Source organism: Caretta caretta, chromosome 9, assembly GCF_965140235.1.
Source record: "Caretta caretta isolate rCarCar2 chromosome 9, rCarCar1.hap1, whole genome shotgun sequence".
Classification (NCBI taxonomy): Eukaryota; Metazoa; Chordata; order Testudines; family Cheloniidae; genus Caretta; species Caretta caretta.
The window spans coordinates 45,365,324-45,381,334 of record NC_134214.1 but is presented as its reverse complement, the minus strand read 5'-3'; the positions used below and the strand labels follow the sequence as shown (position 1 = coordinate 45,381,334).

The following is a 16,011-nucleotide window of genomic DNA, read 5'->3' as shown; positions in this document are numbered from 1 at the left end:
CAATGCACGTGATCTGGCTATAATCACAGATCTTTATAGAAGGATACCTCTGTGTGTTAAAGGAGACACATCCTCTTTACAATGGGAAATTGTACGTTTTTGCACACTTTAACAACTCTCCGGGCCAAAGGCTCTCCCCATTTAACTGACTACTGAAGTTAGTGGGATTGCAAATGGCGTAACTGAGAAGATAATTTGGGCCTGTATGTGTACATACATTTCCTGTAACATGGGTGCTATATTTTATTTGTTACATTAAGATAGGTTTCCTTGTGTTCTGTGTAGAGAGTTTAGCTGGTTAGCAATGAAAAGGGAGATTACAGTGTTAAAATGTTCTGCACGTTATTGGTGTTGATTGTTAAAATTATAATAGTCTTCTTCATTTTGCTGTTTTCAATTGTTGCTTACAAGCCTAAGGGGTTGTGTGCACAGTGGGCAATGTGCTCTATAAGAGTGTGATTTCTAAAGGCACTAATGTGTTATGCATCAGTTGGTCTGTGTAGACCCTGCTGGTGTGCACTGAAGGTGCCCTAGCATGCTTTGATGTAATACTGTTTCAAAGGTTAAAGTGCACCAGCAGGGTCTACACAGACCAATTAATTTGCAACACAGTCTGCTCTGGAAATCACAACACCCCCATAGTGTGCATTACCACACAGTGTAGACATACCCTAAGTTTCTGTTGTTTCACACATGTAAAATTCATGTGTTTGGCATGAGGCTCTGATGGGGACTCTGACAGGAGTCTGATTAGCAAGGTGAGAGATTGGATTTGCTTTTCCCACTGTTATTTCCATTGAGAGTATAAAATGGAACTGTTTGGCATAACCATCCTGTGCTGTCCCGTTTCTGGATTCCTCAGAAGTCCAGCAACAAGGGATTTGGGTTCTGCTGAATTACCCAGAAGCTGTGTGCTACCAGATGCACTTTTGACCGCAGTCAAGTTCAACAGTCAGGGTTTAACGATGTGTTGAAGTAGAGAGGGGAAGAGAGAATGACTAGATGCTGCTAAAACAGCTCCTCCAAAAAGAATTCTGAAAACAGATGGGGAGTGGGGGGTCACAGGTTTGGATTGCCCCTAAAGAATCAATGGACTACACAGGACTGCGGATTGGACACTGATTTTTCTCTAGTCTTCTGAATATAGGATTGCATTAAAATACATCTGAAATACTCCAGACTGCATTGAGAGACCCTGTACTATGTAAATTAATGCAAGTCGGTTGCCAGGCAAAATGAAACTGATTTACCAACAATGGTGTGAATTTCTCTCATTCCACTTCAGGCAGTGTTAACTTCAAAGGCTAGCTGGGACCAGTTAAATGTTAACACTTTAAAACAGGAGATCAGCATATACTCAGCTTATTATGGGTGGTATTTCATTGTAAGTGACAGCTGAGTCCAGCTTCATGTTTGGACTCCGGGGATTTTTGTAGACTCCCCCCATTCAAGGCAGGTCAGCATCTTGCTGGTCCTGAGCAAAACAAAGACCAACTGTGACAGACTATGCCCCTGTGTTCACATCCTACTCATAATAATGTTTGTAAAAGGTATGCTGTGTGAGGTGTCATTTGGAAACTCAATTTGCTGATCAATAGTATCATGGCAAAACACAAGCTGAAATCATGACTAAAAGTATGTTTTCCAGAGAAGTCTGGGGAGTGACCAAACCGTTTCCTCAGAGACAAAGGGCAAGCTGACACCAGACAGGTGTAAACAAGTGGCCATTCTTTCGCAGGAAAGGGGGCAGGGGCAAAAATCTACAATTTAGCAAAGAAACGGCATGGAGTTTCTTCCTCCACAGACTGCCTGTCGTCTTGGAAATATTTTTCAACAGTGGGACTGAAACTCTAAAATCCAGAGGCAAACACCCAGGACACCCCTCTCTCTCTCCCTGCCCATCTCATTTACTGCACCTGAGGAGACAAAGGAAGCAGCTGTTAGACTCTGGGGGAGGGGTCTGACCCAAAGGGTTAGGTAAGTAAGACTGCTAATAGCATGTGGTGAGAAAACTGTTTTGAATCTGATATAGTTTGTTAAGTTAGGCAACAGTAAGTGTTTTATCTTTATTTTTCTTGTCACCATTTCTGACTTTTACGGCTCATTACTTGTACTCACTTACAATCTCTCTCTTTGTAGGTAATACACTTGTTTTACTCTTTTATCCAAGCCAGTGCGTTCAAGTTAAAGTGTCTGGGTAACTCCATTTGGGGTAACAAGTTGTGTGCAAATTATTCCCTTAAAGGAATAACGGATTTATAAATAGCCCTTATACTTACACATCTGATTGCAGTTTAAAGTTAGCAGCAGAAAAAGAAAGTGGAAAGATTCAATGGAGACAGTGTTTATTGGTAGCAATAGTTTTCAGCCTAGGGAACAGATGAGTAGAACGAAGAGCATCTGGGCTTAAAGGGAGAAGTGAAAGATGATGAAATAATTCATCACCCTTTCTACAAACTTTAATATTCTAGATGCTGGCTAACATTTCTTGTAGCATTAATTACATTTCTACCGCCATCCACACTGTCAAGCAATTATTTTTTAACACATTTTACTGCCTTTTGTTTAGAATGGAGTCTATGTAAGTCTGAAAATCATTTTTCCCCTTGAAAACAATCAGTCATTTCCCCAGCATTTTAAACAATGCTGAAAATGACATGATCGCTTTTACTAAAAAACATCAGCAAGGTCACGGTACACTGTATGCCCAGAATGTCATCTTCAGAGCCAGCAGCATCACTCATTGTCAGCAGCACCTGCCCATGGCGAGCTAAGGGTTTACAGCACATCATAGGATTGGCCCAATATTTGTTAGGACCCAGCTGTGGTAGCACCAGCAGATGAGCTCATGTTGTGTGGGCCTACAGAAATTTGGCATGCAGAGTTCTTGAGGAGAGAATGGAGGATAATTTTTCATCAACTATTTTTAGAATCAATCTGGCTGCCTTAATCATTTTAAGGTAGATCAAATATAGGGCATAAGGCCCGCAATCTTGCTAGCAATGGAAACGCTGAATGTTAGGCATTCAAGTAGTCTCACTGACTTCAACAGGACTGCTCATGCGTATAAAGTTAGGCATATGCTTAAGGGTTTGCAAGATCAAGGCCTAAATTCTCAAAGAAGATCTCTTTAATACAATGGCAGTCAGAGACATTCTATTAGCATTTCTAAGAGTCTACACAGAGAAAGGGAAATAATAAATGCAGCAAACTCACCAACACACAATCCCTGACAGGAGCTTTTTTATTTGAAAACCTACATCTTGCTTCCAAAGCTAGGCCTGAAGTGTTTCCATTTTATTAGCAGAAAGCTGCACACAGATGCCTCCTTTCTGAGCTTACTTTAGCTCTCTCAACATATAGGCCAAATTCTGCTCTTGGATACATACATGGCTCTCACTAAAGTTCATGGAAACCTTGGTCTTGCTGCCGGGAGTCGAGCAGTGTTGTCTGCATGAGTCGAAGTGGCAGATGGTCTCTGTCACAAGCAGCAATAACACATTTCCTAAAGACGCTACTGATGGGCAATAATCAGAGCAGTTTTCAAACTAATAGTATCAATTTACTGGCTCCCATGGAGAGTTTCTGTCAAGCACTTTTTGCTCTCCTTCCCTCTGGGAGTCCATGGGAATTTTGCCTGAATAAGGAGTGCAGCATTTGACTCAGAGGTTATGGAACAGAGGGGGGTCTCTCTTTGAAGAGACGCAGCAGGTCCCAGGGAATAACACTGCATAGTAACGGATTTCATGAGTGTATTTTTATTGATATTAGAAGACTGATTTGTTCCCCCCTCCTTCCATCTCCCCACCCGCCGAGAGAAAGATTTGATGCTGTCGCTCCCCATCACACACCATGTGACAGAGCAGAAGCTGCATGCTTTTAGCAACAACAGAAGCCTCCTGTCTTCAAGACAGTCACTGGGCTGGTGAGAGTTTCGTTTTACATGCTTGGTTGCCACAGACCAGAGGCCCAAAGGGAAGCAGACAGTGCTGCCACGAGACGCAGCCTGAAGAGAGAAGATGACAGCAGAAAGAAGCAGCTGAAGAGGAGGAGGAGGAGGACAGTGCCAGAGAAGAGAGGAACGATGGTGTCCGATTGCTTACTTTTAACTGGTCCTCTGGGAGGTTCCTCAATTGAATCTCTCTCTCCGGCTGCGTCTCCTTCTCTAGATTTCTTTTCCGATACCTCTCCAGCCACATATCATCACAGCTGAAGCACTTGTACAGGGGTTTGAGTCTCTTCCTCTGCGATGTTTTCTTGGCTTTTCCATCTGGGGCGAGGAAGGGGAGCATCCAGACTTTGCTCTCAATGCTGGAAAATGGCCGTGGGGACAGCAGGATCTGAGGAGACCTCTTTTTGCGATGTAGAACCCATTTCTCACTGGGCCTCTTTTCAGGTGGCGTTTGACTTTGCTGTTGGGGATCCTGTGTTATAAGCAGCAGGTGAAAACACAGGGTGTTTTTTTTTATCATGACTGAACAGCAAAGCTCAGTGCCAGGGCCCAGAACCACTTGGAGGGCTGAGTCTTTACTTGAGCTCTGGAAGACTGAAAGCCCACCCTACCCGCCCCACCTCCACACACAAACCTGAGAACCTGACCAGAGCAGCAGCAATTGCATCATACAGAGGTAGCTACCAAGGTGTTGCACAGATTTGATTTTTCTCGTTTATTTTAAAGGCCCAGCAGAAGCTTAAAGCTGAAATCGGGTTCCATAAGTGGGAGGGAAGGAAAAACACTGTGGCGTTAAAACAAAAATCACCTATGGGTCATTTGCTGGCTTTGGAAAAGAGAGTTAATGGGGAAAATGATCAGTAATGTCCTGAGCCTGCCAAAATTTTCCCCTTTTAAAATACCGTTTAGTAGCTGCCTCACACACTATAGGCTAGATTGAGACAACAAATGACAGCCAACATGCAGGGGAAGTAGACAGTAGAGGAACCTTGACTCACTTAGCTAGGAGTGCTTCAGGGCTTTCAAGGTACTGCACCCTGGAGCGGCAGCTTTGCTGTCCTTTGATAGAGTGTAACGCAGGTTCCCTTCTGCCCTGAGCGATACCTCCCTCAACCCCCACTAGCTGAGTGCATGGCCTCTGCTCCCTGCGCAGAGCCACCAGGGAAAGAATCATCATGTATACTCATCTTTGTGCACTCATACAGGGCCAGTCACAATGGTAGTCCTGTGGTTTATTACAATCGTGCTACCAGCAGGGATTTCCCTACACGTCCCCTATGGGAGTGTTCACCCTCCCTGAATTTCCCCAACAGCCCCCCCCACCAGTTTTGTGAACTAGTTACATACAGTGTTGCCAATTTAGTGATCGTTAGGAAATTTGAATTGAAATTGAAACATTAATACACACTTTAAAAGTATATACAGTGTATGAAAAAATACACGTATCTGAAAAAGTATAATAGATTTTAAAAGTATGAACATAGACTAGCTTCCTTATACAGCTGTTGTTTTTATGACCATGTCAGTGCATTCATTTCGGTGATGTTGGCCAACCTAATAATTTCATATTATGATTTGTAAGCAAAATCTAAATGAGCTCTCCCTGACAGCTAGTGATGAGCTGGGGGGAAAGGCTTCAGGACCAGTTTGTATTTACATTCACACCTAATCTACTTAGGTATCCAGCAAACAGAGCTGTGTTGCCCAAGTGATAGATTTTGGTTGGGGATGGGTTATAAATCACTTGAATGCAAGTGTTAATGAAATGTTGTTATTCTTATTGTATGAGTAAAGGGCAGCAGAACTGTACTTAGCCTGTGCTGATTGAGGGCATCAAGAGAGAGAGTGGGGAACAGGTGTTTTGCTTGATAGTCTGCCTGAGTCACAAGTACTATTTGACCTGGCCCTCTCCACTGTCTAAAGACAGAGCTGATTAGGCTCCATAGATAGTCTTTTGTTGTGTTAAGTGACCACTACAGCTGAAATCACTGATAATCAGGTCTAAGTGCTAAGACCTGCTGTGGGACAGTGTTTCTGTGGAAGAGACGGCCCAGACTGCACTAGCAGTGAGGTTCCCCCACTGAGAGCTCAGCTGAAATCACTGAGAGCTGGGTGGAACCTCAAGAGACCAACTTGCAGAGGTCACAGTGGCAGCAGAAGGTGACAGCGCAGGGCCATTGGCAACAAAGCAATGGAGTGAACGGTGGCACAATGAACAATAGTGGCCAGAGTGAACAGTGAGCAGTTGGAGGAACGAGCAAGGTGCCTTCTTGCCGCCCACCTCTGAACTCTGAGTCTCCACTGACCCAGGACAACACCGGTGAGTGTTAATGAGGCTGTTACACAACATAGTTCATGCGAACAAACATGGCTGTGGCATCATACTTTCTATTTAGGCAAGAGATACCACACACAACAAACTGGAGGCCAATGTTAAGTGCATTGTCACTTGTTCATCCTGAAGCTGAACACTGGTTCTGAACAAGACCAGCAAATGCTCGCTATCTTTCTGCAAGAAACTCAACTGACTGGCCAGATGCATGTGGTGCAACAGTGAAAGATTCAACAGTTGAAAAAGTGAAGACCTCTCACCATATTCAAAAAATTTGCATACATGGCTGATGAATGCACCAATGCAAATGGTCATCAAGTATTAAGTCATTGTGTATGTTATCTTGATGTCAGTTGTAGGCTAATAGATGCATTTCTAGATGTTCAAGTTATAGAAGACAGATTGGCTGCATCTGTGATAACCCACATCTCAGAAGAGTTACATGCTTGTCAATGGGACCCCAAACAGATGGCTGCCTGTGCATTTGATGGAGCTGCAAACTTCTCTGGAAGACTTGGTGGAGCACAAGCTTTGCTCAGAGAAAAGTGTAACCCTAGTCTCTCCTATACACACTGCAGAGGACATCTACTCCAACTAGTACGAGCTGCAGACTCTTCAAAAGACATTTAAAACGCTAGAAATTTAATGTCTTCATTATATTCTTTTTTCAGCAAGAGTCCAAAAGACTGAATATTTTGGAAAATATGGAAGATACATTGGGACTGAAGTTCAAATTAGTCCAACCTGGGAAAACCCTCTGGCTTTCTCATGAGCGATCCTTGGCTGTTGTCTTAAAATTACTCCAGCCATTATTACTGGCTTTGCAAAGTATCTACCAAGATGGGATGGATCTAAGTAGTGAGGCTGGTGGATTACTTTTGCTACTACATTCAGAGAAGACTATTGCCATTCTCTCTCTTCTAAGTCTAGTGTTGAAACCACTTGGGTCATTAAAAATGCCATCCAGGCATCTGCTACAACAGTAGTAGATCTTTGTCCAGCAATAGAAGCTACATTTGGATCAATCAGAGAGCTATCCATTGAAAAAGTATTGGAAGAAGCAAAGACTTCACTCCAGAAGTTGACAAATGAAAGCATTTATACTGAATCCTTAAGTGAAGAGGACAAGAAGTGTTTTTTTAAGACAACTGAAAAAGTACACAGACTTGATTCTTAAAAATCTACAACAGCAACTTCTAGATTCTACTCAACGGCTACTTAGCTTTTACAGAACCCTGTCTTATAAAACACCGACAGTTGAGTGGAGTAAGGCACTACCAGTAATGGGGCTGCCATGTGCTCAGGACAGAACAGAGAATTTGAACACAGAGTGGAACATCATACGATGAATGAATGAAGATTTCACTTCAGCTTCTTTGTTATCATCACTAGTGGCTCGACCCGATCTTTTGCTATGTTTCCTGGGCTGAAAGAAGTAGGAATTCATCTCTTGCTACTCCCAGTCACAACAGCTACAGTTGAGCATTCTTTTTCATCATTGAATAGAATTTTGTGTTTTGAAAGAAGTCGCCTTCTGCCTGATCATGTGAATGAACTAATGAGCATATCAATTGAAGGAATGGAAGTACCGGACACAGGAGAAGCCACCAAAGATGAATGCATTGCATTCAAGAAGTTCATTAACAGAGTTGTGCAAAATTATAACAAGAAACCAAGAAGGATGTAGATGTAGTGCTTCATAGAAGGCTTGAATAGCCAACGTTAATTTGTGTGAGGATTTTAAAATCTAATAAAATAGTCATGAAACATTTTTTAGTTTTTACTATGGTGCCATACAGCCCACCTTCACCCTCACGGTCTCACCCCTCATTGGCCCTGACACCCCCCCTCCCCCGTCAATTTGAACACTGCACCTAATTTCAATTCCTGGGGAAAACCCTGGCTACCCCCCAGCTTTTACACAGGAGCTATGTAAAAATGGAGCTGTTACAAGGCATTTCACCATTAATCCATGCCATATCAATGAAAGTTTGATAATATGAAAGGTAAGAGATTAGCGACATTAGGGCAGGAATCATCTCAGAGCAAAGGAGGTGAAGTTTATCCTCCATGTCAGGGAGGGTTGATTTCTAGAGTGACTGGGGTCTCCCTGCTATCCCCCAGTTTGTTTGAAGAACTCAAGTATGGAAAACTTTTAAAAAAATAGTAATTTTCCATCTGTTCTTAAACCAGGCCCCCACATAAATAGCGCTGTGCCCACTCAGTTCTTGCTTCCAAGTGGCATGTGATGCCACAGCCTGGCAACAGTATACATCCTTACCAACACCAATGGGAATGCAGAGAAAGAAGTATCTGCCTGAGATATATGAGGCCCTAGACCCCAGTGCCTTAAGGAAGGGCTGCAGAGGGGAAGAGGAGATGTATCGGGACTGCCTTTTATTGCCTGCTGAGAACACAGTTACATAAATAAGTAAAAGCATGTCAAAAACAATCATTCAGATTGATTAAGTCACTCGAAGGCCCATCTAATGTGATACTCTGGCCACAGGGCAAACTGTCAGCAGTGCAGAAGTGGGTCATTCTATACTTTCAGCATAAATTCTTCTGTCTTAGAAATAAGTTTGAAATAGTTAACAATTTTTGAGGGGAAGTTGGAGGTTTTGGGGTTTTTTGTTTTGTTTTACACAAGAATTCTACATTTATCCATCTGTCTAGCCATCCCTCCAGTTATAACACCCACTAATCAGATACGGGTAGGGGGGGGTGTAGTCTTTTAATCTATTGTTGGCTGTATTTTCTGACATTTTTATATAGCAACAGATGTCCAGAGATATAGTCCTGAATATATATTTAATTGGCAAACCCATATTGGAGAGATTTAATTCTATTATTTTATTACAATATGTATCTTATTAACATTTACTTTGTTCGGCACCTGTCCTGGATATTCAGAGTTCCCCTGTGAAAATCACCCTGCATGTTGAACCCCTTTAGCCATAATGCAGGGTTCAGGGCTACCCTCATTTCACAATGTCCCAAATCAAACCACAGTGCATAAAATAAATCTACCTTGGTAGCAGTCAAAGGTCCTATGTACTTTCATGTGTCAGAATTCATATCTTGGAAGCTAGGACTTTAATTTCTTTAAGACAATATAACTCCACCTATTTATATTCTGCAGTATGAAGAACAGCCACCAGAGGGAGGAATATAACTGCTCCAAACCATCCAAACTATAGCCTGGGAGCAATTTTAATTTCCATACTTCCCTTTCAATTATTTAATTTAGCCCCAGTTTTAAGTAATTATTTATTTGCTCCTAATTGGATTTCAGAGTTTAGGCTCACACAGTCAAGGCTTTACATGCCTTCTCTCGCCATCCTAGCTATATGATCTTTGGGATCATTTACCAGTGCTTTTTTGTTCAGCCTCCAGAAGGCTCTCATCTGTTGACAATGTGCGTTAATAGCCCCTTAGAGGCTCTTTCTTGAGTCGCTATTGAAATGTTTTGGAGAGATGTGAATTTACCCTTATTTGCGGAGTGCTTGGAGATCCTTCTGTTACCTAAAACATATTGTATTTATTACACATTTTGTGTGAAGGAATTTATGCTCGTGAAAACAAGAGTCCCACAGTACTGGCTAGAGTAAGGCATAGAGTAACTTGGGGATGTGCAAATTCCTACACACTGCTCTTCCAGTACTGTGCCCCTCATTGTGACATGCAACCAGCTTCCTTTCCCAGTTTCCAGGTAGCATTAGCTGCAAAATCTTGCAGTTGTTTGGAACACAAATGAAATGTCCACTGGGAGGAGGCCAGGCAAACTCATTTTATACATCTCAAACTCAGATTTTGAATTGGGACAGCAGCAGTGAAAGATCAATGCTTTAGATCAGCGTGCACCCACACAAGGGCCAGTAAGAGTCCTTTGCAAGGAGCCACTTGCTGAGATGGGATTGACACAACAAACCCTGGGTTACAAGGCGGATCAACAAATTTTAGACTCAGAACTGTGTGTGCATGCACATTGGCCAGAGCTGGTGGACAAGACAGAAAATCTGACATCTAAACCCTGTAGTGGTGCTGGTGCTGAAAACACAGTTCAACAAAATCATGTTGCTTTTTTCTTAAACAACACAGAGTTTTAGCAAGTCCTCTCAGCCTCAGCATAACTGTAAGATGAAGCTCAGCCACACCAGCTTCTGAACACCCTGCTCCGAAGCATTCCGCAGAAGGATCTAGTGCAAGCATTCTCCTGTATGCTCTTTGCTTTGCCAATGAGGAAAATCAAATGGGTGATTAGGAACCAATGGAAACACAAGAATTGCACTTGCATTGGCTCCAAACTGTTTCAATAGAAACCCCTTCTTCTGTCCCTATTGGAAATATATTCTTCACTTTGAGGCCCATTCTCCAGCCATTATATACCTCTCTCATTACAGTATTAGAATTATCCACACACATCAGCTGGAGATACAGCCCATATTTATTTTCTTTTTGCTGCAGGGATGGCAGGGGAGTGTCCATATAGGGTATTTAAAGAGAAGCCATAGTGACAGTAAGATCCTTGTGGTATTCTGAATGATAGCAGCTTACTGTTTAAAATAAGATTTCACTTCTTTTTGCTCCTGTTAGCCTGCAAAAGCAACACAGCTAACAGTGAGTCAATTTCTATTTTGCCTTATGAATCAATAGAATTGTTTACAGGTGCCAATTACAGGGCCCAGTTTTGCCTTGAAGACCTGTCTGAAGACAATGGCTTAGCATGGGTGTAACAGAGGGAAGTATTTGATCTGTGCAATTTGTATGATGCATAAGCCAGAAAGAACCCTGAGCTTTTTACTTGTAAAAGGAGTAAATTCTAATCTAAAGGCATTGCGAGGCAATAAATATAAAGAATCACGATGCCAATTTCACACAGTCACCATTTGAAGTAAAGCTTCACTTTAAGGAGATGTAAATGAGCTTAGATGCAAAGAAGCATCTCCCACTATTCGCTAGGAACAATCACTAGCGTTGAACTACTGTATTTACACAAAGATGTGTTTATCCTAAAATCTAACTAATTTGCTCATTCTTCTATTAACGGAATACCACTCTTGGCATTTGGGATTCCTTAACCCCAGCAGGAGAGCACTGCAAAGCAAACCATAACTAAGTCTGATAATTCCTACAGAGCAACTCACCTCATCTCTGAGTATATCGCTAACTGAAGAAGCAGTGTTTAAGATGATCTGTGACTGGCTGCTTATCCCACTGTCTTCTCTCAGGTATTCATTGTCCAATGAGTGCACAGAAAGCAACAGAGTACCTCTGGGCTTCAGTGTCTTTGGCCTCTCGGGTGCCTCTAAATTGCTGTCAATAGCAGAGCTGTTCCCAAGAGAAATCATGGAAGTGGCACTTATTCTCCCGGGATAACGGAAACTCTTGCGTTGAGAGCTGGGTCTTGGACTTTGTGGTTTAGGGCTCATGGGCCGACAGGGCATGTCTTTACCTTCATATATCGATAACTGGGGGCAAGAGGGGCTTAGCTGAGTAAACGGTGATTGGGGGTCACTGGGGCTAAAGGGAGATCTCAGCCAGTATTCCTCAGAAGTATCTAAACTGTTGACCATTGTTTCCTGCTGCTCAGCATAGTCTGGATATTCTGGACATTTGACAGTCAGATCATAGGATAGTACTCTTTTTCTTCTCATATCTATAGGTGTATAGACCTCAATGGATTCCACAGAGGTGTCAGAATGGTTGGCATCTGTGAAGGTGGCATTAGACTCATATGATCTCAAAAATGCTTGTCCATTAGAGATCTCCTGCTTCTCTGTGGATGTTCTTCTTATAACATTACCAGGACCTTGCTGGTGGCCCCTGGTTGTTTTAAGACTCTCCTGTGATGGCGATAAACTTGCAAGGCTGGGCTTTTTCAGTCCATCAGCCTCCCTGCTTTTCAGAAATGCTTTCCAGGAGCTCTGGCGAAGCTTGGCTTTCTCCTTTTCAAGTTTCAGTGGTCCTTTGGGGCTTTGTTCAGGATTTTCCTTCTCCAGGGATTTGGATTCAAAGAAACTTGAGAAGGATTTATGCGCCAAGGCCAGCCTTGTCCTGAATTTTTTACCCTCTGGGTTTTTGTTTCTTTTACACTCATTCTCACTCAGGGATTTCCTCACCCCAGAATACTGTGGCACTTCACTGTCCTTATTTTCAACTGATTCTAAGACTCGTGCTTCAGAGTGTTTGACATTCAACAATGAGGGGGAAGTAGAATTTGTGTCTATGTTGTCCATCAGTATCCGACCAGAGCCAGAAGCCTTCCTCAGACTGATTCTGCTGAACAATCCAGCAGGTCTTACATAAAATAAGTCATCATCGTCAGAATATTCAGAGGTGTAGCTTTCCTTTCTTTGGAAGGTAGAACTGGATGAACTGCTTTTAAAAGACTGCAAGCTTTCTGTGTCTTCATCCTCTTTCCCAGTGTCAAGTTCTTCTGTCTTTGTCTTGCTGCCAAAGAAGCTACTGCTACCTTGGTTTTCAGCATCCACTGTCTTGGTTTTCTTGAAGGATGCCATTTTTGAGAACACTAAAAACTTGGAAGGTTTCCCAGTCTTGGTCTGTTTCTGCACAGCTTTATAGAGACTGCTGTTACTCCCCAAGAAATGGGACAAATTCTCATCCATCTCCTCACTGTTAGCACTGCTAGTGCTCACATTGTCTAGACCCAGGGCAGAGGCCTCTTGGCTCTCTGTTTTCACTATACAGTTCAAGGCATCGGTCACATTTGGATTCTGTTCATTGCCTTTGTTAAGGCTCACCAGCTCCCCCACAGCAGAGCCCAGCTTTAGTTCTCTGCTGGGAGACTCTTCACCAATGCCTATTTGTTCCTTTGACATATTACAGCTTTCAGTTTCTTTCTTTTCTAGCCTTTGTACGCAAGAGACAATGCTCCCGAAGGTGTCACCATCCGCACCATCTCCCTGACACAGGCCACTAATCCTGTCAGTTTCCAGTGCTGTTGCACTAGTTCCACATATGTCTTGCTCTAGGCCTCGACTTATATTGAACTCATTTTCCTCAGTCACTTCGCTGTCTCTTGTTTCGAAGCGTGATTTTTTTAGCAGCTCCATTTCTGACTGCACCCCACCGTTAGTTCTGCAGGGCTCTACCTGAGAGATTCCCCCACTAGTTAGGCGAGGTGATTTCAAATGTGCTCCAGTGCGTGCAGCTGCCTTTTCTTTCGAGGGAACGGTAGCATCTTCCAACTGTAAATTCACCCCACTGGATTCATTTTTTATAGTGGTTACTGGGAAGCCACTGCAGCGGAGTTTTAAAGACAAATCTGGATCGGTTCTCTCCACTTGCTGCAGCGCAATTTTGGATTCTTCTTGCCCTGTGCTCCCAGCAGCGCTCACCTCTTCACTGCCAGAGAGGGGCTGTACAGGCAGAGTGTGCTCTTCACAGCTGGAATATGCATTCAGACCTCTCTGTGACTCACTGGGTTCTTTGATGGCAATGGGATGAGACCCCAAATCCTCATTGGCTAGTTCTCCTAATGTTCCAGTTATTATTTCAGCAGGACGGTCATCATTCAGCATCTTGGACTGCAAGCCTTTCTCCTCCACAGATATTATAATCAGAGCAGGTTTTAACTCTGAAAGTTGCATCAACTTTTTCCCCTGGTGCATGTAATGTGGTTTGGTAGTTATTTCAACAGAACAGGCATCACCACCATCATTCTCATCCTTTTTTCCTGCATCAGCGAGATGTCCGTTTATTGCTACAAGCTCAGAGTGATTCTGTAAGGCATTGTTTTTGCAATTCAGGTTTTGCAGCACTGAAGCATCCTGCTCTCCTGCAATGTCTTGGCCACCGGAGTTCAGTGTAGTCTCCAGGGATTTCCAACCCAAATTCAGTTCAGAAGAATCCTCTGAACCTCTTTCTCCCACACAAGCCTCAGTACCTGGTGATTCAGGGCCGATCTCCTCCAAGTTGTTCAGCTGTGTTCTACCAGCTGGGCCATAGTTTGCTAAATGGTTATCACCTTTGTTTTCTGCAACAGCAGAAACAGCTACAAGACAAGTTGCTTGGTCCTCACTGATGCCAGATTCAGAGTTAATGCTGTGAGAGAACCCATGCGCTTTGAAACCCCTTTCAGATTTGCATTTAGCTTTTCTTACCTCTCCTTCAGCATTTACGCTCATTGGCTCTGAAGCCAAGGCAGAGGGAGTCTCCCTTTCTATTGAATCCCACTCAGAGATCTCTCTCAGCTGGACCTGTGCTGAAGATAAGCCATCAGCACACATGTCTGCTTCTGTGTTAAGGCCACATGTCTCTGATTCAGTGTGCAAATTAACTTCAGCACTTTGCTGGGAGCTCACTGGATGAGATAGCTTACTGTTATTTGAGTCTAGGCAGGTACTAAGAAGTGATCCTTTTATGCCAAATTTCCCCTCCACTTTTATTGCTTTTTCAGAGCTCCCACCAACCCTTTCTATGTTTTTCCAGGTGTACTCAAACCCCAACCCTTCAAGATGTATCCTGGAACATGACAACCTTAATTTATCTGTAAGCTTAATGCAGTTACCCAAGTAGCCTCTCTCACCCCCGACATTTATGTTTTCAGGTGCACTGTGCCATGTTTTACATTCTGTCATCTCTGGCCTCGTGTGTGGAAGCTGAAATTTGGATTTTAGGCAGTGCTGGTATAAGAGTGATTCTGATTTAAGGGTGGCCCCTGGAGTTCTGTTTCTTGTCTTTGTAGCTGTAGTTTCCTCATTGTTAACTGAGTTCCTCCAATTGCATTTTATGTGGGGTCTAGAATCTAGTTCACAGTGAAATTCAAATGCCTCAGAGTTTCTTTTACTGTCAGTTCTATTTGTTTCAAAATTAATATTAGGCAAACTATGGCTTGATCCTACATCTGGCTGCAAAGGAAATTGCTGAGTCTCGGGAAAAGTCAAACAGCTTTCAGAGTTTGCTTTCAGACAAGCAATGCTTAATCCTGCTGGACTTTTTTTACTCCTTGCAATAGCATCTTCAGCTGGTTCTGAGCTGACACAGGATTGCACTTTATTGTTTTCAGACTTTGCTTCACCTTGCAATCCATCCACTAGCAATTTAGGCTCTGTCTTAGATATAGTGTCCTCGCCACTAGTGCCAGACCCTGTATTGGAGGGATCGCTAGCTAATATTAGTTCTTCCTCTTCTTTTCTCGATTTTGTAGTGTGTATCCAAAATTCACTTCTACTTGGTGCTACTTTTAAGTCAGAAGACAACTCCAATTGTGCCTTTTGACTCAACTCCAGTTGGCTCATGCAATGAAGTTTATGAGGGGGTATTTGTGCATTGGTATCAGGAGAAGTATGGCATGGTTCTTTTTTTCCAGAGGAAAGGCAGTCTGAACTAAAGCAAGTTTCTCCACTTATGTCACTGGCAACAGACTCTGTGTCTGACACACTTTCATAAGGCTCAGTCTTTATGTCTGACAAGGATTCACTTTGATGCGACTGTGTCTCAAAATAATCTTCATCTGTTTCCTGGCTTGACCCGCGTATCTCCAACTCTACCGTGCTTGGGGCAGAAGAACTCTGGTCATCTTCAAACTCTCCTTCAGTGATGTAGTTTTCAGTTGGCTCTGGGGTCTGCAAATAAAGAGACCAAAATTGGTCAAGAATGAATTCAGCAGCTGAGTATCAGAGAGAAAGATGAGGAATACTAGTGGCACCTTAGAGACTAACCAATTTATTTGAGCATAAGCTTTCGTGAGCTATAGCCCACT

At 42.9% G+C, this 16,011-nt stretch overlaps 1 protein-coding gene across 1 annotated transcript in view; it reads right to left on the bottom strand.

Moving 5' to 3' along the window:
- ARHGEF4 (Rho guanine nucleotide exchange factor 4) overlaps positions 1–16,011 on the bottom strand; it is a 328,085-nt gene that overhangs the window by 168,318 nt on the left and 143,756 nt on the right. Inside the window, 2 exon segments of the mRNA XM_048865082.2 lie at positions 4,104–4,424; positions 11,432–15,874. Of these exon segments, the coding sequence (XP_048721039.2) occupies positions 4,104–4,424; positions 11,432–15,874 (4,764 nt within the window).